The sequence below is a fragment of the Photinus pyralis genome, unplaced genomic scaffold (assembly GCF_008802855.1).
Source record: "Photinus pyralis isolate 1611_PpyrPB1 unplaced genomic scaffold, Ppyr1.3 Ppyr1.4_LG3a, whole genome shotgun sequence".
Lineage (NCBI taxonomy): Eukaryota > Metazoa > Arthropoda > Insecta > Coleoptera > Lampyridae > Photinus > Photinus pyralis.
The window spans coordinates 17,942,813-17,967,909 of NW_022170509.1; the positions used below are offsets into that span (position 1 = coordinate 17,942,813).

At 36.4% G+C, this 25,097-nt stretch overlaps 1 protein-coding gene across 1 annotated transcript in view; it reads right to left on the reverse strand.

Annotated features, from left to right (window-relative positions):
* LOC116165835 (FMRFamide receptor) overlaps positions 1 to 25,097 on the reverse strand; it is a 48,228-nt gene that overhangs the window by 18,518 nt on the left and 4,613 nt on the right. Inside the window, exon 2 of the mRNA XM_031480522.1 lies at positions 1,323 to 2,256. Coding sequence (XP_031336382.1) covers positions 1,323 to 2,048 — 726 coding nt within the window. The 5' untranslated portion in view covers positions 2,049 to 2,256. The remainder of the gene's footprint in view (positions 1 to 1,322; positions 2,257 to 25,097) is intronic.

The window sequence follows — 25,097 nt, forward strand, 5'->3', positions numbered from 1 at the left end:
CGCTCGTATTGCCGATCCTTTGACTCGCGCCCAAAAAACCGACAAAACATGGAGCGGTTGGCAGAACGAGGAGCATGACGTGCGGCATTGCGAGTGAAATGGCCACACTACGTCTCTGTCTCCTCATCACGCTACTTCTCATGCTACTCGACGAGTGTGCGGCTGGGGTATTATATATTTGAATGAATGTTATTCCAACCAACAATTTTGACCCAGAAGGCAATTATTGTGGAAACAAATTTGCAATGTTTCAATGTAAACGCCACCTTAATAAGAAGTAATATGGGTCGGTTATTAAGCTGGTTTGGGTTTTTGTTGCTGATTACTTGATTAGTTGTTGGCAACCTTTGAAGTTGGCAGTATGATCTACTTCGCAGTTAACATTTTTTGTCTCGATTTTTGGTGCACTCAGAGCAATGGTGCCCTCCTAGGCATTTGACGCACCTTGGCGGTAACTTACAATAGTTAGTGTAGCGCTCTCATAGCGTGTACACTGCACTGGTATTCCACTGCCTCTCCGTCCCGGTTCAACTATATTATTCTGCAGTGATATAAGGTTTTTAGTTGGAATATGGAGCATATTTGAAAACTATGGGAAAAATCGGATTTATTGATATAAATCCTTCCCGTGTCCCTTATAGTTTAGTAATTTAGTTGATCCCCGAAAGAATCACTTTTTTCGGCGCCACCCCAAGTTGATGCCGCCATTTATGACTGGCAGACGAGCGATTTTATTACTAGTTTTGAACGTACTTTCAGCCTGTATTGTCGAATATTTTGTCGCTTATGGTTTAGTTACTATGTAGACTGCCTCTCGGTCTATAGTGGATATTAGTGGATAGAAAAACGGTGAAATCAGTACTTGGAAAATGTGTTATTTGCAGAAGATCCACATTTTCTTTCTTGCATATTGTCTAAAAGTAAAATACAAACTTAAAAACTGGATCGCTACACCTTTGGAGCATCGAGTATCGGTATCGCAATAGTTCTTAAAAAAGGGTATCCAGTGAGGCTCAACAACTTACACATTTTGACAAACTTGGTAGGAAAGTGAGTTAACAACCTAAGAAGACACATATCTGCGTTGCCCAAGCTTGTCTTTAGTAACATTTTTTAAGTTTGCATACAAAAACAGAGTAGCAATATGTCTAACTGAACGTTCATAATAAAAGTAAGTAACTAACTTGGGTATTTTGCACTCAACGCTTGGGTAGAAAGCACATTCTACTCATGGTGATTCTACTCCATTTAAAAACAAAATGTATTCAATTTGGGATTAGTTTCCACTTTTGGTAAAAGATGAATCGACAGCGTGTACTTACTTGTTTGTATATCGCAGCATTCAACACAGCCAGACTGCCAAAGGGTACCACGTACATGAATATTAGGTAACACCAATGCACGTAAACGTTCACATAAACGTCGTTACTTCTAAATTCTGTTGGTCTAATACAATACACTGTTAAATTTGCGTCCTCGTACCACTCCGATTTAATAGAAGCCTCAAACACTTTAGGAAAGTTATATACAAATGAAAATATAATTATTACAACTACGTAAACCCTTGCCCTTCCGTATGTACACAAAGAACGTGCCCGAAGCGGGTGGCAGACCGCTACAAATCTTTCTAATGTTACGGTTAGCGTCAAATAAGCGGAAGCAGTCTGTGTCGCCATTGATAGAGGGTATATTACGGGCACAATATGAGGATAAACCACGTAGTAATAAGTAAATAATTGTCCTGTGTACGGGTAAATCCCCGATAGTCCGAACAACAATACACTGGTGATTATTAAAACGGTATCGACGCGCGCTAAACCGATCAAAAGGTAGTTGATGCTCGATTTCATTTGTGGTCTTGATAAAATTATCATCGAAATGATATTACCCAAAATTCCCAACAGGCCGATTCCATTTAAAAAAATTCCATTTATTATAAAAGTGTAACAGTCCATCGACGAGTCGGGAACCAAAATGCACGAATCATTTTCACCTATAGTCCACGGGCTTGGAGTTGACACGACATCGTTTAATGAAGAATTTCTCATGTCCGCTTTCGTAATTTACTTAAAATTGGAAGATGGTTGAATTATATGTTCTCTTATTACGACTTTATTCACTTCTTTTAAAAAATGTATTCGAAGTTTATGTTTCCACAAACACTTGACGCTCATCTTAATTAAAAGTTGTAAATGCAGTTTCCTGGAGGAATCTTCATTTCGCTCTTGTTATTCCTGCGCTTCCGCCGTAAGAATCCTGCAATAGAATATAGCAATTAGTACAAACATTTCATTAAACTTAAAAAAACATAATGGTAAAAATCTCATAATATATTTTTTTCATGTTAATATACTTAGTACAATAAAATATTACAAGATCGAACATATTGACGATCTGAAAAAACTTAGACTGTCAATGCAAGCGTAATTGCATACGGATCTTTCGATTCTATTTCATGGAGATAAAATGAATTTGAATTAAGGGCGTGCATCGGAATGGAAGACGGAAAGCTAGAAATTAATTTGTATTGTAACGGAAACGCTCCAGACATGACGTCGCCTTTGGCGCTCTGGAATTTTCTAGGCGCGCGATAGTGGAAACGTTTGCACGTATCTGGTAATTACGCGAATGTTCTGGACTTACATTGCTTGCGTGTATAAATGGTTGCGGACCGAACATCGCGGCAGTTTTACTATCGAACGAGATCGAGTACGGACGAAACATTGAGCGCGAAAATCTGATATAAATTGCGAAGTGTGATATAAATAGTCGATATAAATTGTACAGTTTTTATAGTGTTTAGTTTTGTTTAATAAATATTGATATAAATCGAACCCGAATTTATAAATCACGTTACAGTATTTATATTATCGCGTTGTGGAGATTGAAAAGTTCCATATAATATCATGTTTGCTAGGAAAAATCTCAGAAAAATTCTCCTATATTCATGGGAGCTACGCATCAAACCTTATTTTTTAAAAGTACATATCTACGTCATAACAAAGAACGCCGAAGATCTAGGAAAGTTGCATGGGTAACTTACGTATTATTGAAGATGGAAATTAGGTTCAATACGAAAAGTTTTAGAGAATTTTCAACTTTGGGCCCAATGAGAAGTGACCGAAAATAATCGATTTTACGAAATTAAATTCTATGAATTTTCTTATTTAAATAAGGCAACCTTAAAAATAATTTAAGAGTAAAATCCGAGACAGAGGTTACCGATTTATATATAGCCAGTCTCTTAGATTCTTTTCTACCTAAAAAATGAACGATTTAAGTCGATATTTAATTCGTAATTTGACTCCTGTAGGAATCTGGAATTAATGTAAATTTCTATCAGGAGAGAGCGCTAGTTTCGGAGACCATCACCATTACATTCCCACTTCCTTATATAAAGAGAAACCGAACTCGAAAGAGGGTCTTAGAATCATTGCCCTGATAGTAGGTACCACATTCCTGTTCCCTGGTTAGAGTAGCGATTTTAGATCGCGCTCTGACAATAATTTACCCGTAGAGGTGTCGGTTGTAATACCGCGCTCTCCCCAGTTACTTTACCAAATTTCGTCGAAATCAGAATTTTTTTCGCAACCCCATTTAGGGGTGCGACCTTTCGTAGTAGGAATTTTGAAAAAAATTGCGTCGAAAGTTTATCTAGAAACAATTAAACTTTAGTTTTCTTCATACAATCCTGTAGTTGAGTGATCGAACTGAAAGAAATGCCATCAGCTTTCTCCCTGACATACGACGCATAATGAAATACTTTCCACTAAAGTCGAGTGAGGTTTTATTAACTTTAAACGTTATTCGTCAACATTCTTCAACTTAAGCGATTTTCGTATTAATCCTACCGCTGCTTCGGGTTATATATTGTCATAAAATCTTATCGCGGTTTATACTACTTTCCCCGTTTTCTCTTACTCTCCTCGAGTTTTCGGGAAGTTGCTACATTTTATTTCGAAACCTTTTTAACTTTCCCCTTCACTATACCGATTGTGGTGCAGCATGTCTCAGCTTTTATAGAGCTTATTGCTTGCTTATACAGCTCTCAAATATTACGATTATGTTTTATGGCTTATTCTGGTAGATGTAACTGTGTGTTTTTGGATTTTGTTCTGTTCGGATTAGAAAAAATAAAATTGATACCTAACACAAGAGCGATGCACTATTGTACCGTATATTATAATTTAATTTACTTAAAAGTGGACAATTCGCACCGTTTCTGATACTAGATCAATTTTTCAAAATTGGAGCTCCATCTTTCATTAAAATATGTGCACAGTTTTCTAACAAATAAGATGCGGAAATTGAATCTCAATCCCATCCGCAGCCATTAGCTCTTTAATCTAAATGCAAAATTGTTCATGTTACATTTTATTATTTGTTCTGTCTTTCATGTTTTAGCTTTCACGTCAGTCACACCTATTTTTGAAGTCATGTGTCACCAACGAACTTTTCATACTATACAATTTGACTCTTTGACAATTTGAGTTGCGATTTTGAAATGGAATGCAACAAGGTAAAAACTTATAGCATTCCCTACTTCCGAATTACGTAAATACATCCAACTCACGATATTCCCCCGAATATAAAGAAGTGATGTAGATAGGGAGGCGAAAATAAAACTGAGCGTGTCTCTATCTATTCCGTTTATTGTAAATGTTTGCATACCCATGACAATGAGCATTTTAGTCACTGATACTTTGCCGACATTTTGCAAAGATTAAAAAAAAATTGCTTGAACTGTCATTTTATTTTATTTATTTTATTTCATTTTATTTTTCTTATTTCTGTCTTTCTTAATTCCAACACCTCCGAAATCGAATAACAAAATTGGCAACTGCATGACTCTTGGTATCATTTTTGCTACGGGGTTCCTTCTGGACTTGAAAATTACCATCGGTTCCGCCCGGCAAGGCAAACCGTCTTCTTCTCAGGCTGCTCAATGGATAAAAATAAATGCTCCGGCTAACTCAAATCGGTGAGCTTTTAACTCTTTTGAAACTGCGTAACAAACCTTAACCTGCCGCCTACCAGTCTCCTGACGCAACTCCTACTCCTCTCTTTCCTTCCCCTCGTTCTTCGTTAAAGACATAGGCACATTGAAATCAAATAGATAATATATTTAACTGATATTAGAGATACAAACAAATTACAGGGATCTAGCAGTTCTTCTCTCCTCCTTGTAAAAAAAATAGCTTAACAATGACAACTAAACTAAATAAAAAATCCTACCAGGTGAGACTAATTTACTCAAGGGGTGGCCATCCTCTACAGTTTGAAAATTTCAACAACAGGTAATCGTTTTTTACTCCAGCGTGGGCTGGGACTTATTTAAATAAACACAAAAATTTATCCTACTCTTTGGTAATCGTTCATTGGACTTTAATAAACAATCAAATCAAAATTTTTACTATAGCTTCATTACCAAAAAGTGGGATTTTACAGAACGTTACAAATTTAATTAGACTAACATTTACAACATTTGTACAGCCGATCTTGTGAACTGCTCTTTCCTCTGGTACAGGGTGGATGTGATGAAACCTGACACTTAGGTCTCTGTGACTTCCTAGGGGGTGGCTTGAAATTAACGCACGGAAACAAAATCCACGGTGCCTATCCTTCCTCGGAACGAAAGCAAAGTTTAGTGTTTGAACTGAAGCTCAGTCCAGGAAATCCTTCGCGTGGCGAGTGGGAGACGGCTAGTTGCCAAAGTTTCTACACAGCGGTGTATTTAATTTAAACAGTGACCCCTACTATTTCCTTCCACCGGCTCTTAGAGTTTATTAACTTTGATCGCCTGCGGGAGACAGATTTTTGAGTTAGCGGCACGGCAGAACACAAATTTTTATGATCACTATCCGACGGTAAACCGCGATTTGTTCTTGGGTGGTTCGACTTATTATTTCACCAGCTCTTCTTGGGGCAAATATCTCTCCAAAACGCAGCGCTCCTTCGACAAATGACCGTACGGCACTGGTAGGAAATTCCACCTGGGGCGGATCCCGAATATCGGCGCCTTGAGGATTAGGGCAGCACTTTGAATTATATATCCTCGAGAAATCACAACGTATCCTAACGCGATTCACTGCATCCAAAGTAAACTGGGGTGAAGCTCAAGGGTTCGCCTAAATATCACCTGATCGGAACCTGGGTCTTCGTCGCCAAAAAATCAACGCGAAAAGAAAATAACACTTCGAAACGGGTGTAAAAAGCACGCAACTGCGAGCAACCGAAATAAACCGGTGGCTCAAACCGCTAGGTACCCCCAAAAAACGATCACCCAAGGTACGTGTTGACCCCTTGACGTACTAACCGCGAGTCTCCCCAAAACGATCACTCAAGGTACGTGTTGACCCCTTGACGTACTAACCGCGAGTATTCCCAAAACGATCCCCTTCTTCAGAATTGAACCCAAATTACCATAAAACAAAAATGGCTCCCGTTAGAAATTCTCCCATTGGTTTAGATAAAGAAGACTTAACCCACTCTAACTTCGTCGTCAACCTCCAGGAACTGCTGAATAAGCTGATCTCACGGTTTTCTGCTGACGAAATGAAGACCCCTTATCCCTTGATGGCTCGGTGCTATATCCGCTCCTATTCTCGGTCTAGACGGCGCCTTGGGTGATAAACGAACGACAAAATTCGCATTACTCATGATGACGTCAATCAACTTTGCAATCTTCCCACGACGAAATTAAATCTGAGCGAAATTAAATCTATCGGACCATAGTCTTGAGCGAACCGAAATGCCCAAACACAAAATTTCTAACCGGAACAAATAATGAAATATACAGGGTGACCTGCACTATCATGACAAGAAATTTTGAATTTTTTAATGAAATTTGGCGCGAAATAAAACCACTCGTTACATTTTCCGAATTGCATAATTGAAAGAGTTTGAGTGTTTCATTGGAAGACCATCCTCACCCTCTACGCAAGGTGTTGCATCTTTAATTTATCATTCCCAATACTTGTTGTGAGTTGCTTAGCTGTTTCTAATTGTGAGTAGTCCTTAATATACTTGTACTTTTTCTTCCATGGGTCATGTGCCATCGCGTGTGACTTGTGTGTGAGTTGTGATTTCAAATGAGCTGTGCTGATTGTACGGCTTGAGAAATTTGCCCCACTATGGGGAGCTCGGCGTTGTCGGTTGCCTCACTATAGGACAGCTTGGTTTGATCCTACTGCTCGCAGCAGAATGAAATCTAATTCAAGTGCTTCCTTATAAATCCCTATTAGGTGGTGAGGATGATGATTTTTTGCCACTGCGTTTTGATTTTGTGGACATCAAGCCGTGTTGATTCTATCACTACGTGTGGTGTCATGCGTATCAGCTACCAGATTAAACACCACAAGATAATGAAATAGGCTTTCCTATTTCACGGGGTTCGGAGTTCGTCCTTTGACGTATCTTAAATTCCACTTTCTATCAATGAAATTCTTTAAATAATTCTCGATTAGCACAAAATGAAATTAATGCCCGTTTGCACAAATTTAAGCGGAGCTTAGCTTAAGCATAGGTTAAAATCCATGGCAGCCATTAATTGTCTCAATAATCGTTGCCGCGGATTTTAAGCTACTCTTAAGCTAAGCTCCACTTAAATTTGTCGGTGCAAGCGGCCATAAATCAATTAAAGTATGAAAACTAATTGACAAACGGCTTCTTTCACTTTTCACGTACCCACTTTTGGCAGTGTATATTAGGCATAAAGGAGGTAAGACTGTCAAAATAGTATATTAAGATACAAGTGTATAATCAAGTCTTTAAAACACGCGCAACAAGTTTCACGATGCACACGTGTACCTTATAGTATTTTTAGCGCATTTTTTAAGAATAAAAAAAAATGTGCTATTGTTTGCGTTTTGTCCGTCCGTCCGTCCACTTCTACCGTTTTGAATTACTTCTAGGGGAGTGGTCCTAGAGTCCTGAAATTTTTTTGCAGTAGGTAGCCTATACTTTGAAAGTGTGCCAGACGGCCATCAAATTTCGCTGTCTAAAAGACCCCCCCCCCCCCCCCACGAATTATTTCCTGAGATGCTGTTTTTGAAAGTAAAACTTGCATTACATACGACAACCAATTGGTCTCAGATTTTACATAGGCATGCCTTTAGTGGTACCAAGTTAAACTTTAGAAAATGGGAGGGGGAGGGGGGTAAACATATGTTCTACCCTTCATGGTATTCTAATGAAAGGTCTCATCGAAATAAATTGGTTTGTACAAACTATAACTTTCCCGTGCGACTCTGTTTCGAGATCAGTAAGCGAAGGGGCCTGAGAGGGGGGGGGGTTAAATATTAATTTTATCTCTCATTGTGTTCTAATTAAAGGTCTCAACGAAAGGAACAGTTTTCTACAAACTACTGCCCTTCTTTCTGTCCTCTTATCAAAGTACGGGGTGGAGGGGGTAGGGGAGGGGGGAGTGGAACTAGTTTTATCCCTCATGGTATCTAATGAAAGGTCTCAACGATAGGAATTAATTTATACTAACCATAGTCTTCCTTCTCGATCCCTTGTCGTGGTCGGTTATAATTCCTTATATCTTAAGAGTTAATTGTCAAAGAAAAGTACCTACAAAGGGCGATTGAAGCGTAGAAGAAATATAACCATTGGACATTTAAATAAAATTTGATACATAGCCACTTGGAATAAAACCAAATTTAAAGCCAGTTTCAAAATTTCGTCTTGCGCCGCGCAGTGTCAACTTTCTTATTTATGGAAGAAATTTCGTAGGGGTGTTTAAAAAAATGCGCTTTACCTACACAAGGGTTGTGCTCAATTTGTACTTGTTTATTATACCTGCAAAATAATTTAAAAATAGAAAATACAATGAAATCATACTGACGTTATGCTCGAATACATGTCTAATTAAGTGGGCTGGGTGTTCGTAATTTCACGATTGCCATGGAAATGTCACTTGACGTTTGCTTATAAAAATCATCGTCTTTGTGAATAATACGATTTCCGTTGAAAAAGATAATACACCGTCCATTAAATCGCTTGTTGTAAAATCTAAACAAACGTTGGTAGGTGTAAGATCTCAATCCAGTAAAGCCTATTATCAAGCATATGAAAAGTTGTTTCCATGGATGAATAGGAAGTTACTTACGAATAAAGTCTTAAATGCATCGATAATGCTGGCATATGTGAAGGAAATGTCAAAGGTATTTAACTCTTCTATCTTTTGGTGCATTCATTCAAAACTTCACTTATTGCTGCGACTAAAAAGTGGAACAGATTTGGAAGCATACCCTAAATTACGCGCGTTGTAAAAGCTTCAACCAAAGGATAGGTACAAGCCAAAGAAATGTTCTGCATTTACAGAAGGCGACTTAGGAAGATTTTTTATTTCGCCCAGATGACAGTTTCAAAAGTCATACTTGAAGTATCGTTACTTAGCAACTTTAAAGCACGTGTGTTTTAAAGGCCTTTTTTTCGCACGCATTTGAGTGTTTAAAACGGAGATTGTGATTCAGGTATAATAAACAAGTTTTTTTTTTGTTAAATACTTGCTTCGAGTTAGGAAGCTGTTCTGTCAAGATATTAGGCAACTGGGTTTTCTTAAGCCACCTATCCCGGGCCTGCACTGATTAGACTAATTTAAGGAGTATTATCTACTGCATATCGATTTCCACTACTATCATTGTGAAAGATTAAAATAACTACGCCCTCCTTACATGAGACATTATACACAATAAAATGCAAATATATTACATACATTACAGACATTACATAAAACAGTAGGTATAAGATTGACGCACCTGGACTGATTCAGTTTATGATAGAAGGTACTTACATGTAAACTTGCCACCAGTGCGCCGCTAGACTTTAGGAGGCCTAAGGTAAAATCCGTCGAGGAGGCCCACGTTAAATAGGGTATAGTTAGTTCTTCAAAATGTAGTTCAACTGTGGTTCTCGGGGAAAAAAATGGTATAGTATCTTTGTACAGTTTTGATAACATAAAGGTAAATTTCAAAATTCAGATATCTAGTTCCTAAATTTGCATTTTAAATAAGATTTTTAGAAATCCTTAACAATGCTAACAAAAAATGCAGTTTTAAGAGTTTCCCACCCCCTCTCCTGATAGGGGAGTATCTCCATTATAAAATTTCCATTTGGGCCAATGGTCATCTGTTTCAAGTAATTTGCTTTAGTCTTTAGTTCATAACAAAGCGGACAATGAATAGATATACTTAAATATTCTGATGTATAGACGGCTGCGGCAAAGAGAGGGAGTGGGAAGAGGGGGAGTCGCAGATTTTTTTTGACAAAATTTGACTGGACATCTTTTTGTGTAAAATATTAGTGTTTTGGTGAAATCAAATCATTTTCAAAGGTGCGTTTTGTCAAATGTAAAAAGTGAATCAACTTTGAGGTAATGATTTACTGGTTAGGATGGCGATCTAATCGATAGATTTATGCTGTACAAAAAAAGTTAATCGCACCTTTTTTGATAAAGGGTATAGTTTTCCTGCAAAATGCCAAAATCTAAAAAAAATGCACCTTTAGGAGTGGCTAGTCTCCCCTCCAGAGGGGACGGGTGGCGCCCCTTCTAAAAACGTTTCTTTTGGTCCAATATATAATCATGCAAAATGGTTTGCTTTATTCATCAAACGCGTATTTTCCCACTTGTGGAGCTAGGACTATTAGTAAAAGGGTTACGTCAAGGTTTCCTTCGGTGGAATTGCAAGAGATATTGAATTGAGGACAAATGTTTGTTCGTGTAATCAGAATGTGAACCAATATGATCAATTCGTACGTAGGAATATCTTAAAAGTCCATAGCACGTTGTGGGTGAACATTTCGGCTGTTGATCGAATTCGGCAATTGCAACATACAAAAACAATCCCTATAACTTTATGGGTGTATTCCACTTACCCAATAACATTTCGGACAATGGTGCGAGGCATAAGTTCCTTTAAAATAATTAAAATTAATGACAACACAAAATATAGAAGGAATTTATTACATTGTGCAGAAGGTTTCGTATACAGTAAACAGCGTTACACACGTTGAAATCTTTGTTGTTCTCAAAATAAGTTAAGGGTTCTATTTACGCATGCAGTACAGTACAAGACACGCACACAGTTGTGTATTTGCAGAAACCGCAAAAATATTGTCAGTGTATAACCTGTTTATAACATACTACTATCTCCCTTTTTTAATTTTATTTAATAAATTAATTAATTAGAACGGATTTATATGGTGGCATCTGTGAAATAGAAATTGTGTTAAATTATAATTAACAAAGGCCTCATTTATTTAATAGGGGCGGCTTTAATTAGGCCAATGATTTATTGATGAAGTAATAAAGTCATAAGAATTCCTTGTACATCAGGTGCCCTGCAGGCTATCAATTCTTGGCTTATATTTATTAGAACCGTGGTATATTAATATTACATAAACAATAGAAATACTGCGAGAGATAAAGCGCTCGAACGCTCCAGTTGCAGTAACATCAGATTCAACAAAAAAAGTTGTTGAAGGTAATACTAAATCTGTGATTAGATAGGGTAAATAAATTACACCGTAGATATATTTCAATTAAACGCAAATTTCGATTTAATTTTCTTTTTCGTGTAGACATTTCGTAAAATATGAAGAGGAAAATTGCCCCATACATGTTTTACAAGTTAATACGAACTCAGTATTAAATTTGTGTTCTTTGATTTTGTAATATTATTTTAGATGCATTGAATTGATCTTGGATTTAACAATTGTATGAGCGGTGTAAAATGAGATGCCTTTGAAACTCCCATTCATCAACCACCTCTAAAAGGAGGTTTGGTAAACAAGCTACAAAATAACGTTTGATGCGGATAATGATGGATACCAGAAATTTTAATCAACGTTTGTTGACGTATTGTATGTCTGTTTGTATCAGCCTTAATTCATCTATTCGAAGTGAACAAAACAGATCGGAACTTTTACTCTTTTCCTGCGCTAAAATTCTTCAGAAAAACCCATTTCTTTGATCTACATCTTCATTACACTCTATTATCCTGAAGAATATTCTGAATGTACTGTTTTCAAAAAAGCATTCATTATTAAATCTGCAACCACTTCAATATTATGGAGAACAAGGCGATTTTTATTAATTTTAATTTATTAAATGATGACACTATTCTCCTGTTAAGGTTGGATGAGTCTCAGCAAGACGTTTTAGATTCTTTTGATTAACAGATTTCGGTATTTTTTTAGAATTGAAACTTCAGTACAGATTAAAAGTGCTTACTGCTTTCCATTATTGCAACGCGAGGTTCAACGTCAACCCAAGCTGTATTTATATGAACTTCCTATCATTTTGGGCATGTTTTAAAGAAACATTATTCGTAATTCGTAATAGACCAATTTCTATCGTTCTTACATTTCGAAAAGGCTTAGGTTAATTGACACAAATACCAATTTTTTTTAGTACCTTTCAATTCGTTTTTTTAAATACTTTTTATCCCTTTTTTTCCCACAAGAAATTGTTTCATCTTCGGGTAACAGTGCTGGTGTATTGTTCTTTATTTCAGTTTTTTGTGAGCAAATTCGTATAGTGGTAAATGGCCGTGAATTCCGAGGGTGAGTGCCTTTAAATTACATTCGAAGCTATTTTTTTAAGTATTTCTTCGCCCAGACCCGACAAGTTCTGGAAAAATGATTGTAGGCAAGGGTGGTTAGTGTTAAGATACCTGATATTAGTCTATCACTATCGCTATTCCTAGTTAGCGTGTGTGTCCCAGCTTGCTGTCTCCGAAAGATTTTCATACTATTCTGGATAAGATGTGCTAAATTGAGAAATCTCACAAAATATACAAAATTCAAATAGACAAAGTTTCCTAAAATTTGAATATGTTGACTTAATTCCCACGTTGTTTCTGATCTACGCTAAAGCGTTATCTAAAATGATAGTACATAATACAGAGAGAGTACAGAGGACGACGCTATTACTCTGAATAAATCAGTTTGTTTCTGTATCAAGATGATTTGATACTACCCAAGACTATCCTCCTACTCTTTGAGACTATCATTGAATTTCAATGATACTACTCTGGATGCCGTTAAACGTTCAACACAGAAGGGAGGGGACAACTTTCACTGTTCAGAATTTTTACAAGAAAGCCATTTTATAGCGTCGGTCCTGTTATTTAATAGCCAAACTTCGTATAATCCTTTAAAAAATAATAACATATACTCGCTAATATATATTACTGCACTTTTAGGTGTCCCTCTCCATTCTACAGTAGGTACAGCGAAGAACACTAATATTTACATAAAAATCTGTGACCCGTAACCATCTGACACATACATAAAGCAGTTCAGAAAATCATTAAGCGAAAAGTGCGCGAAAAACCCTGTTCCAGAGAAAATAATAGAAGGTTTCGTGTCTCTCTGAAATATCGAAAAATTATTTCAGTATCATTTCCTAACAACGAGCACTTACGACTAATGCTTTAAACAAGGGTAACTGTTAAAACGTTTCAGTCACACGCATCTAAAATTCAATTTCGCGTGAAGAGCTTTTTGGCAAAAGAACGGAGTGTTAGTTCATTAATCTAAACAAAAGCCGACACTTTGCTGTGCGTGCACATTTTTTACCGCATTTTTAGTTTTCCGACGTTCATTGCTTGAGTTCACGTTGTTTTTATTTGCATTTAAATCTCCTCTCATTATTTCTCGCTCTCTGGGGCTTAGATACATCATATTCTAGAGTAAATATACACTAATTTTTCTGTATTGCTTTGGTGGCGTGCACTTACCTTTTATAAATGCCATGCTTCCTACTGTTTACATTAACAGGGATGTTGCTCAGTAATTACTGTAAATGTGTAAAAGAGAAATTAATGGTATGTTTTTTAATTTATTTTTCTACTCGTATTAAATAATGAATTCATCTGTATCTGGTCCTACCAATAAAGCCCCACTGATGGCTGCAAAATGCCGCGGGGGTTCGATATTAACACTTTGCTACACTTTGTTGATTAACAATTGAGTTCATTTGGATTGAAAAATGAAAATTACAATTAAAAAGCTGCCACAAAAATATAAATTGCTCCGGTAACTAGCTCAGTCGGTTCGATTTTTATTTTGCCTGTCTTACGTTCATGAGACCTTCCACAGTTGAATCCTAGTAATTTGCACTATCCAATTCAATAACAACGACAGAAATGGATATATTGAAGGAAAACAGACACGGAAATTATTTGGAAACTTAAGTATATATTTCCTTAGCTATAGTAATTTTTTTAATGAAATGATTTAAACAGAAATGACTATCTCCTAAAGGAAAAATGGTCAACTCTTTCTTAAATTTACATGGTTTAATGGTTTGTATTGTAAAAGCAGCTTATTTTGTTGTATATTGACGCAGTATATAATGGAAACCTTTCGAGTTTGATTCCCTTGACGTGAATTTTAGTTGGAATTAAAAAAAAAAGGACTGGTCACAAACTCAGAGATTTCTTTCGGTGAGAATACAAAAATATATACAATTTTACAGTTTTTCGGCACCTTTATGATCCGGTCCTGAATTTAATTGGACCATTAATGGTTCAAAATCTTAAACGACAATAAAGCTGTCGATCGGAATTTTATATAACAACAAAATATGCGTAACGAACCTTGACCCATATGAATAAAAGTGAGCATATGTTTATACTTGCAAAATTCAAAGTCAATACTCGTAAGTGCTCCTTCACACTGGGCGACTTAGCAGCGCTGCTGAGCAGCAGGACAGGTCGCAGTGCATCGCTGCTAAACAGACCAGTATGAAGGGGCACTTACGAGTATTTACTTTGAATTTTGCAAGTATAAGCATATGCTCCCTTTTATTCATACGGGCCCTTGTCACGGTGATCCTTGGCGTTTGGAACTAAGTGGTTTACAACTCACGGGGATGATTCATTACATTGGTATAGTTGACAAGGGATGACTGGAAGTGTATTGTTAACCCGAATATGACTCGTAAACTTTTCCACTTGGGCAAAACTTCCAAACAACTAAATTTACGTGAAAATAACCCTCTCATTCCAAGGCTTCTACTTTATAAAGTAACGGTATGTCTGAATTAGGTGAGTAATCATTACTCATGGGGTGCTGCTGACAGTCTATAAGATATTAGTATTCAAACAGAATTTTTATATCCTTGTCATTTATCTACTACGATATCCCCTTGTAATTCAAGTACTAAACTCGTTCAATTAAATTAAATAACATGGAACAATCCACAATAATTATATTATATTAAGGCTAAACTTAAAATTTGGTCGATACATAGGCATTTTATGGAATGGCAACATTCAAAAGGTGTACAAGATCGTTTTCCAAAAACGTCCCATCCACCTACTTCTACGACTTGGCCGAAAAATGCACGCCTTCAACATTATGGGTTCGCTATTCAATGCTATAAAGCACATTGAATATACACAATTGGGATTAATATTCAAAGTTACCTTAAACAAATCGTGTTCTTAAAACATAAATCAGAAAACTATACTCCAAAACATCATCGAAAAAAAAAATCGGATATAACGTCATCTTTTTAATGGAACCCCCTGTATTTTAATCTAAAAAGATGCATACGCATATTAAATTTTTTTTAATGAACATAGGTAACACACCATGAATGACATGAAAAAAAAATTAAAGTGATTCAAAATAATTTAAAAAAATTCAAAAATGGTTGAAGAGATTCCAAAAATTCCAAAAAATGTTTCAAAACGACTATTAAATTTATTTAATTTTTTTAAACATTTTTTAAAGTGTTATATTTTTAAAAAGAGAATCTATGTGCTATTTTAGCATAGGAAATGCTTATGTTTTGTGTATGGGTATGAAGTTACCAGTTTTGTCAAGCAGAAAAGAAGACAGTGGTGTCGCGTCAAGTGTTGATTGTACCGTACTCGACCGCAATCGGTAGATTAAAGAAAAGTCGCGGATACTGTCGATACGGTACTTAATAGTGCGCAATTGTTTTGTTAATTTCAATCTAAAATTCTCGCACATCTCCTTTAATTACGAGCATGTTGTGATGAGGCTTATTATTCAGAAAGTGTACGATTTCCCGAGTGAATAAGGCTTATTTGTGTTTTACATATGGCGGTATATGGTTATCATTTCGACATTTCCAATATTTCCGATGGATGCATGCATTGCGAAATCTGTAATTTTTTTGAAATCTACAGAGTATTCTTTTTAAAAAAAATTAGGTTAAGTCGAGGGTTAGGTTCGGTAGGTAAATTTTCTACCTGATCCTGTGTGCTTCTGCTCAAAATGGCAGATTTTTCAGATTATAAAGAAACCATCGGAGGCCTCTAAAAGGCATATGCGGATCACTCTGTAATTGGGCGAAAGCCTGTTGAGGGCCCGGAACAAGAGTGGGACAACAAATAAATAAGAATAAGTAAGTAAATAATTAAATAAATAAGTAAATAAATTTTAGTTTGATGTGTATTCTATCTCACTTTACACTCATAAAATGCTTATTAGGTTTCTTTCTACCTTATTCAGGGCCGCGATAATTTTTTCCCATCCTGTATGTGCTATGGGGACCAAAACGACCATTTTAACATTCAAAAATGGTAATAAGGTACATTTCTACGTTTTTAGGAGGCTGAAAAGTTTGGAAAATAGCAAGGAACTAATGTTGCTACTAACTGTTCCAAGTTAATATAATACCGGGTCAAAGTGGTTTGCACGCCAAACTTGACAAATATTGGAAATGTTCAAAGCAGTCATGTGTTGAATAGTACATTTACTGTATGCCTAGAAATAACTTCCATTTTAATCGCGGGATTAAAAGGCCGCACTTTACTCCGTTGCTATTTTATAATAACGTGTTGCTTGTAGACTCAATTTAAAATTATCTACCCTCTATACTTCTTGCACGTAATATCTGCACCTCCCGAACTTTTCAAATTACTTGCTACTCACGTGTAATAGAAGCTTCCAGATATGAAACATAAAGGCGTAAATATCATTTCTTTGTACGAAGCGTAATGTCCATTTAAGTTAGCGTCAAATAAAAACCCAAAATGTTTTATATCAACATTGCTTGTATTTTTGCAATTGAAACCTTGTTTTTTCTTTACAATGAATTCAATTTCCTGTAACTCTTAATTACGTTATTATTCTAAATACTCCCGTTGTTTCTCAAAATGTAAGGGATTATGTCGTAATTAAAGAAAATTGCCTTGCCTTAGTCTTGGTAGGTAAGTACGCTCGTATGCCATCTCATGACACTTAAAAGTCACCAATACAATTGGGTGTACGTTAATGTATCTCTTTCAGTGGGAGAAGTGAAAATCTAATTAGTGGTATTTTCTGTTCCTCAACAATGTAACAAAGTAGACTTGACGTCTATTGGGTTAAAGCTTTCAAGCTTTCCAGTTTAGTACACGTCAATCTTACGTTGCAAGTAATATTCTCTCATTCATGACGATAGCGCTACAAAGCTGGCGCATATACCCCAGAGCTTATTTTCAGATGATATTCGTAACTAAGAGTGTATTGGATTTTGTACTTTATTTACTTTGTCGGCTTTCTCCTTAATTCGACCGCTACAAATTTGGAATTATTTATTGCAATATTGTTCGTCTACATAAGCTCCTTGCGAAAAGTACAGCTGTAATTTGTTCTGACAACTTGATAACGAAATATATTCATATTTTTTGGTAATGAGGATGATATTTAATTTTAATTATATTTTTTTATTGTAGCAAATGAATGGATTCTTTATAATTATATATAATAATTATATACATATGATTATAATTATTATAATAAACATATAATTAATTTATATTTAGTATGCGTTAAATTATTATTTTTATGTAAATATTAAAATATTGTAAAAAGGAAAGTAACAAAATAGTTTTTATTTATTGCATTTTAATCGCCCTGCTGAAAGAGAAATACACTTTTCGTAAGTGGGGAGGAGGCAGCTAAAATGTATAAAATGAAAATCATGTTCATTCGTCCTCAAATCAAATAAATAAACTGTCGGTTGGAACATCTATTCCAAAATTTCTATTTTCTGAAACAGGAACTGACTTCTACAGATGTCATGTACTGAATCTTTCCATCGGAGTCTTATATAGCTCCTCAGTTTGTACAATTAACGCGATAATTGCCGAATGGATAAAATCTGTTCACATATAAGGGTCGATTCGCATTTTACGCAACGTCGTTACGTCACCGACCGGGAACGTCATGTAAATCTTGCTGTCAATTCACGCTTTACGTCAATAGTTTCTTAGGTTGGTTGTGATTGGCTTTTTTATTCTTGACATCTGTTCATGTCCAGATTAAATAGAAGAAAATTAACAATGATCGCATTCATTATGGATGAGGAGAGATATTGAGGAACAGCAATGCAGTTAAAAAAAGAAAAAAAATTTTCATACTGACCGAAAAGTCATAAACGCCACGTCAAAGAAACGTTGAAACTTATTTTGACGGTTCCTGACTTTGACGATGCGTTTTTTTACGTCTCTATGTGAATGATGAAATCTATAATACAATATTTTGACGTGACGTTGCCGGGCAGTGTCGCTTTCGCTCCCGCTAGGGAGCCTGCCGTAATTTTGATTTAGTTTTGCCGAAGTGACCGCCACCATCTGCCAGACCTACTGATTCCTGGAACTACATTTTCTTCTATTGAAGTTACACCAGAGGCTACCGACACCGACCCGCAGACCGTGGCTACCGCCGACCTTGACCAGGCGCGAGGTTTTCGCTTGTTGGCGTCCGACTGTCCGTCCATCCGTTCGTGCCGTTTCTTGCCGTCGTTCCGCCGTCTTCCGCCGATAGAACTGGTTGTCGCCGATTGTAGCTACTAGATCTGTTAATTACAATATAATTTTTATATTTTTAATTTTTGTTTTAATTAAATTTCAATTATTATTCCGCTAAATTTTTTTTTATTTTAAGGTACACCGATTGTGCGCGAGCTACTCCAGTTCATCGCAACAGAATCAACGGTTGAGTGAAAAGAAAGAATGTTTTTGTAAAAAAGGTGCACTCATGGAATTTCACATTAAAAGAAAACTGCTGTTTTCCATATTGTATCTATTCTTCTAAAGACAAAACTTGAATCTGAATTTTCGGTTATTTTGGATTTGGGTTCGTAGTCGCTTTGAGATGAGATCTAAAAAGTCCCACCCCATGAAGATCACTTAATAGATATTTTGTCAAGCGGCCCATTAGAAATGAATTTCCCAACGATATCTTTTGCGAATGTCTGGACTGAACGTTCGAATAAATTCTCCTCGAAATTCTCTGTATAATAGGCAAAGCCGTTCGGAATGTTTTCCTATTGAAATAAACTGCGACTTGAAAAAGCACTCAGATTCGCAATTTTAGATTATTAAATTTGTGCTTAAGTCTTAAGCTTTAAATAAGTTTGGAGTTTAAAATTTGCTATGGAAAACTTTATCCCCCCCTCATTCATCCCCCATGGGCGTGTTTCACAGTTTGACAAAGTTGTTTTAACTTTTGCTAGTTACACCAGGCATTAATTATCACGGCATATTAGTGAAAAATAAATTTCTTTGCTTGAACCACTAAAAGTTGAATTTAATTTGCGTAAAAATGTCGTCGGGAGATTTGGTCAATCTAAAATTTTTAATAACTAGGTACATTATGTTTGTTGAAACCCTTTGCGGTTTAAACAGAAAGATTCATTCATTAATTTACTACTCTGTTTCCGTGTCACGGTGAACATTGTTGTATGAATTAAAACTTTGTTCTCGTATTGAGGTAATTTTTAGTATTTGCTACCCTACGGCCACATATCTGTGCTACGGCTGAGTAGCTTCCAGCTTGTACTCACGTTGTTTCTTTTGAGACTTTCTAATTTTACTTTCCAGTAATTAATAATATGTGATTCAGGAAATTATACAATTAAATTACAATACTGACATTTTTTATGTTTTACACGATCTTTCCAACCAGAGGAAAAACTAGTCGATATCTTATGACGTACATATTTTATATTAAATAAACATTCCCTTTGAAGATCCATGAACTCGAAAAATAAAATACATTTCATTTTGATACGAATAAAGGAGAACCGAAAACAATGCGTTTATCACATCAAATGATGTCGCGGCGTAAAACATAGCCGTGATGGCAACTTCATTTTATACATAGTAGAGTAGACCAAGATTTATAGTTTACGCGACCAAGAAATCTAAAGTCGTATGCTTTATAATAAATAGTTACTGTTGAGTTGATAAATGTTACATGTTACTAATGGTTCATTTAAAAATAAAACTAATCCAACTGATAACGCCAAATGACATTCTGTGGTCTTAATTTAGTGGAAGTATCTATCCTCACATTATAGAGCCACTCCTACTTTTATATTATTTGTGTAGATCTTGTTTACGGAAAATTGTACAAAAAATATAATATATCAAAAATACCAATTTTAGTTTCCTTAATTTTGTCAACTGAATATGTAGGTAATAATCTCTTCTTTTGCGAAATTTCACTCCAAAGGATATTTTTAGCGCATTTTTGAAAAAAATACGCTATTATATTCGTCATTGCTGGCAGGCCGGCTGTCCGCGTTAGATCTCCACAACTACAATAGCTAGAGAATTCAAATTTTCACTAAAAGCTTCCTGCTATAGTGTAGATGTGCAGGCACTAGTCTATTTTGAGTTAGATTACTTGTGAGATCGATAATTGAAGAAAATAATTTCGATATGGGTTTTGGAGGTGCTATAATTTTACCGTTAGATAGCGCTACCAGTGTAAAAACTTATTATTTACTTTGCGATTTGTTTTACAAAATGAAGACGTACCGTCAATTGAAATTAAATAAAATTAATTATTTAACGCAGCCATAATTACTCGTGAGATCGATAATTTTAAACTTCGCTAATAAAATACTCACCTGCATTACCAAAAATGCGCTTTAATCATGCATATGCTGATTTACAACTTGTTTTATATAAATGTGTAAGTCGTGTGTAAAGGAATAGGTACCTACTTGTATATTGTTTACCAAAATTGAGAAAGTCGAAGTTTTACGTACGACTTACGAGACGTGCAGATTTTAAAATTCTGTTTCTACCAATACACTAAGTTGAGGCACCGGTTAACAAATTGCACACATCAAAAGAAACCTTTAATAAATCGAACTCCTTTCAACAGCAGCGCTCCTATCATCAGTAAACAACATGATATTCGCTGAAGTTGATAGTTTTGCGGAAGAAGTGTAAGCCCAATAACCTATGTGTAAACAGAATATATCGCAAGCGCTTGCACAGTTAAAAATATATGTCCGAACATTAAATTTGATTGCGTAGTGTAAATTGGATATTTTGCACTGGTCACTGATAATGAAAAAAAGCAAAATCTCAACGCCCCCTTATAGGGCAAGCTTTATAGGGGAATCTATGAACCTATTTTGTTCAAACTTTACACAGTTGACCTATATGCCACAAGTAATAAGCCTATTGAAAATCCAATGACCCCGTAGGGTCACACCGAGGCTCTCTGCTACTTTTTTATATTTGCTTTAGGGGTTTATTTGATAAAGAAGCAGCTGACTAGTCAAAGATGCGCGATTATGCACAGATGGGTGCAACTGTCTCGAGAGATCATGTTAAGTACACGATCAAATCACTATCGTATGAGATACCGAGTTGGGTATCTCAGGTATTAGTGAACTTGGGTTAATAAGCCCTTAATAAGCAAGTGATATCTATGTGTAGGTCCTGTGAGAATTGTTGCTGGTTATCTAGTTGGCCATGTTGTTGATATTGGGCTATTGCTATGTAAAAGCCTGGCAGGTTTCCGGATCTACTCGTATGTTCTGGACCGCAGACTCGGGTACCTACCGGAATGTGTAAGTCCTGAGTGACTTTTCACGGGAGTGGGCCATAGTGCCGCTCCCTATGCCGCCCTGATACGAAAAATCTAAGGCCTCATTGTTAACACAAGCAGTTATGTGATGATCACGACATGCAGATTTGCCAAGGAAGAAATGAAACACATAGATCTGGCGATTGGTCTATTGACCGAGGATGCTAGTCAGAGAGCGGAGGTTGTACCCTAAACACACAGACACGAGTAGCGTAACCCTTTCTCACGTGTGGTTTCATATAAACCCTTCTGCATATTGTCATCTCCAATGACGTAATGTATTCCAATTGGAATGTATGGAGTATTGATCACACCTAAGCAAATCAGCGCGAATCAGGCTGAGGGCTGCCGTGCCACCCTGTACGAGTGGATTATGGAGGGACGGTTTTTTAAGGAAATGCGAGAACCATGGACATTTGTCGCATTTTAATAATTAAACCCTCACCAACAATTAGCTCTCATTTAATTAGCTTCTTTTCTTAGTAAAAATACGTGTCCTTTACAGTAGATAACTTTTGTGACCGCTGTCAACACTTTTAAATCACACATACATAAAGTGTTTATTAAGCAGGTGTTTTCCAATTTCCCATATACTCCATGTCCAAAAGTAGGAATAACGCTCTTGGGGTCAAATTAAATTGGGGTTGACATATGTACCTATAGTAGAAACAGTAACAAATGCGCCTAAAATATGCTTTATTTCATCAATAAATTATTTAAGCAATTTTAGTGTAAACTGTAGACAAGAAATGCTAGGTTAAAGATACTAAACGTCCCATCTTAAATATCTTGTAAAATTATTAAGGGTATTAAAATCGTTACGAATAATTTAAGTTTTTTAACAGCTTTAATGAGAGAAAGTTATTCACGAACATTTATTAAAGACGCTATAAAGTTTTCATCGCATCTGCAGCTCACTGAACACTAATTGGCATTATTATTAATTTGGTAGACACGCGCCTCTGACACCGTTTTCGTAATCTGCGGATATTACTTAAATGTTTGAATCTTTAAATTTAACTTAACACTATATATAGTCCAGGTGGGATGGTTATGTTACCTGACTAGATTAAACAATTCGAGGAAATCTAGACTATAAAAAATAAAGAAACGGAACAAGTGTTTTATTTGTTCCGATTTTTGCTGACTGCTTTTAGTGCTTACTTTCGGAGTTGGGTGCTTGCATACGATACTATGTAGTTAGAAATGAACTATCATACATGACAGATTTGGTTTGATTGTGAACTGCTTTCTTTAATGTAATAAATTATTTAATACATTTTGCCTAAATAATCTAAAGAATAGAAATCTTAACGAATCGATGACTAACGGGTGCATTTATGGTGAGTTTTCAGTGCCAAAATGCTTTTAAAGTTTTAAACAATTTAACTATTGGTATTTGGTATGCCAACGTATGAAGCTCAGTCAAACCTGTAACGCACCGGTTACTATTAGGACCCGTGTGGCGAGTTGTATATAGTAGTTTCTAAGTTAAGTATAAGTAAAATAGTTAGATTAAACTTGTGGACACCCTGTCCCCTGCTTTGTAACATAATACGCCTCCGCATGAAAGGGCCCATGGACTTTCTGCCACACGTGCAACCGATTGGGTTTCCGGGCCACGGTGAATTATTACGGTCAACGGTGATACCATGTGTGGCGGCAAGATCCAAGATGCGGTAATTTTTCCCTTGGTGAACCAGGAGGAAACAGAGAGTTCGCTAGTAGCCGTAGTCGGCAGCGCACGTAAAAACCCGCGGCAGAATCCAGCGGGTTCTGGGTAATTGGAGAGAGTGCGGAATTTTGGCGACGTTTCGTTTTTGCCTGCCGCGAATTAAAGTGCACGTGTTGTGGCATTAAAACGAGCGGTTTTGCGACAGTGCGAGTGAAGTTATCTGAGGATACAAGAGAACCATCATCCTCAGCTGAACCTCGAAGAAACTGCGATACACGGCGCCGGCATCAGAGAGGTAGGCCTAACTTTTAATAAATCTGTCAACGGGTCGTGAGTGATTGCGTTCTGACATTGCGGCGGTAGACAGTCCTTGCATGTGTTAGTTAGTAAGAGTGTACACAATTAAAGTGTACTTATTGTAGCGTTAGGTATAGTCTTATTAATATAAATGTTAGTCGAATTAGAGTTGTGTTTTAATCATTATTTACTAGCCCACTGGTCCTGAGAAAGAGGGATATCCGCTCATGCAGAGCTAGTACTCCGGTGCATTACGGTAGGTACTTGACCACCCAAATAATTAGAGTCGGTTAAAAAAGCGACACACTTATTAAGGGTGTTGCAAACCCCTGATCAAACCTAATTTGCCATTTATGGTGGATTATGTTTAACGCGTCGACGGAAAACGAAATTCACCCTCATATCTCGTCGTTACAAGTAGTTCACGTCCATCTTAAGCTGAGAGTCAAAACAAGGTTATATAACCACCTCCAGAATTTGCACTTGTCCGTTGGGAGTACCCTCTTCTGACACTCTCGAGATATCCGCATCTGAAGATTTGATCCCGCTAACAGAGCTTCTAGCGATTTCGATTATGGTGGAAAAGGAGGAGTTTTAAGAGTTATTCCTTCCATTGGGTAGTTTGTTTCGCCAACGGAGACAGCGCACACAGAATATGTCTTGAACACACTAATAGTAAGTTTATTTTCCACACCAGAAGGAACGAAAAAAAAAACAATCCTCTTAAAGAACATAAATGTAAATTTAAAAAAATTGAGGTCTATCAGGAAACAAACGAGATATTTGTACCTTGATGAATTAGGTACCAAATATATGATTCCATAACTTTTTAACTGGGATTAGGACCATTTAATAATGACCAATATCGGTGCAAACATTTTGAAGATCTGTTTACTCGTATATCCGGGAACGGACGGATTGATGAACGGACGGAAGATCTCAAAAAGAATGATCAATCTATCGCTACTTTGTTACAGTAAAGTTTGTTTAAAGTTGACAAACCTTCCAACTTTAAACAAACTTTATGCATCCCACCCCATTTTGAGAAAGAAAATTACACCGATGGATATTCTAGAAGCGATAATCGTCTACGATACTTTACACTAGAATACTGTAGTCCATAGTGGATGACGATGAAAATTTGGGATGTTATTTTCAGTGCACCCACTTACCCTATTCGAAACTTAGTAAAATCCCAATGGATATGAATTCGTTGTTTTTTGCTTGGCGTACCCTCTCCAACTAAGTCATGAAATCTCTC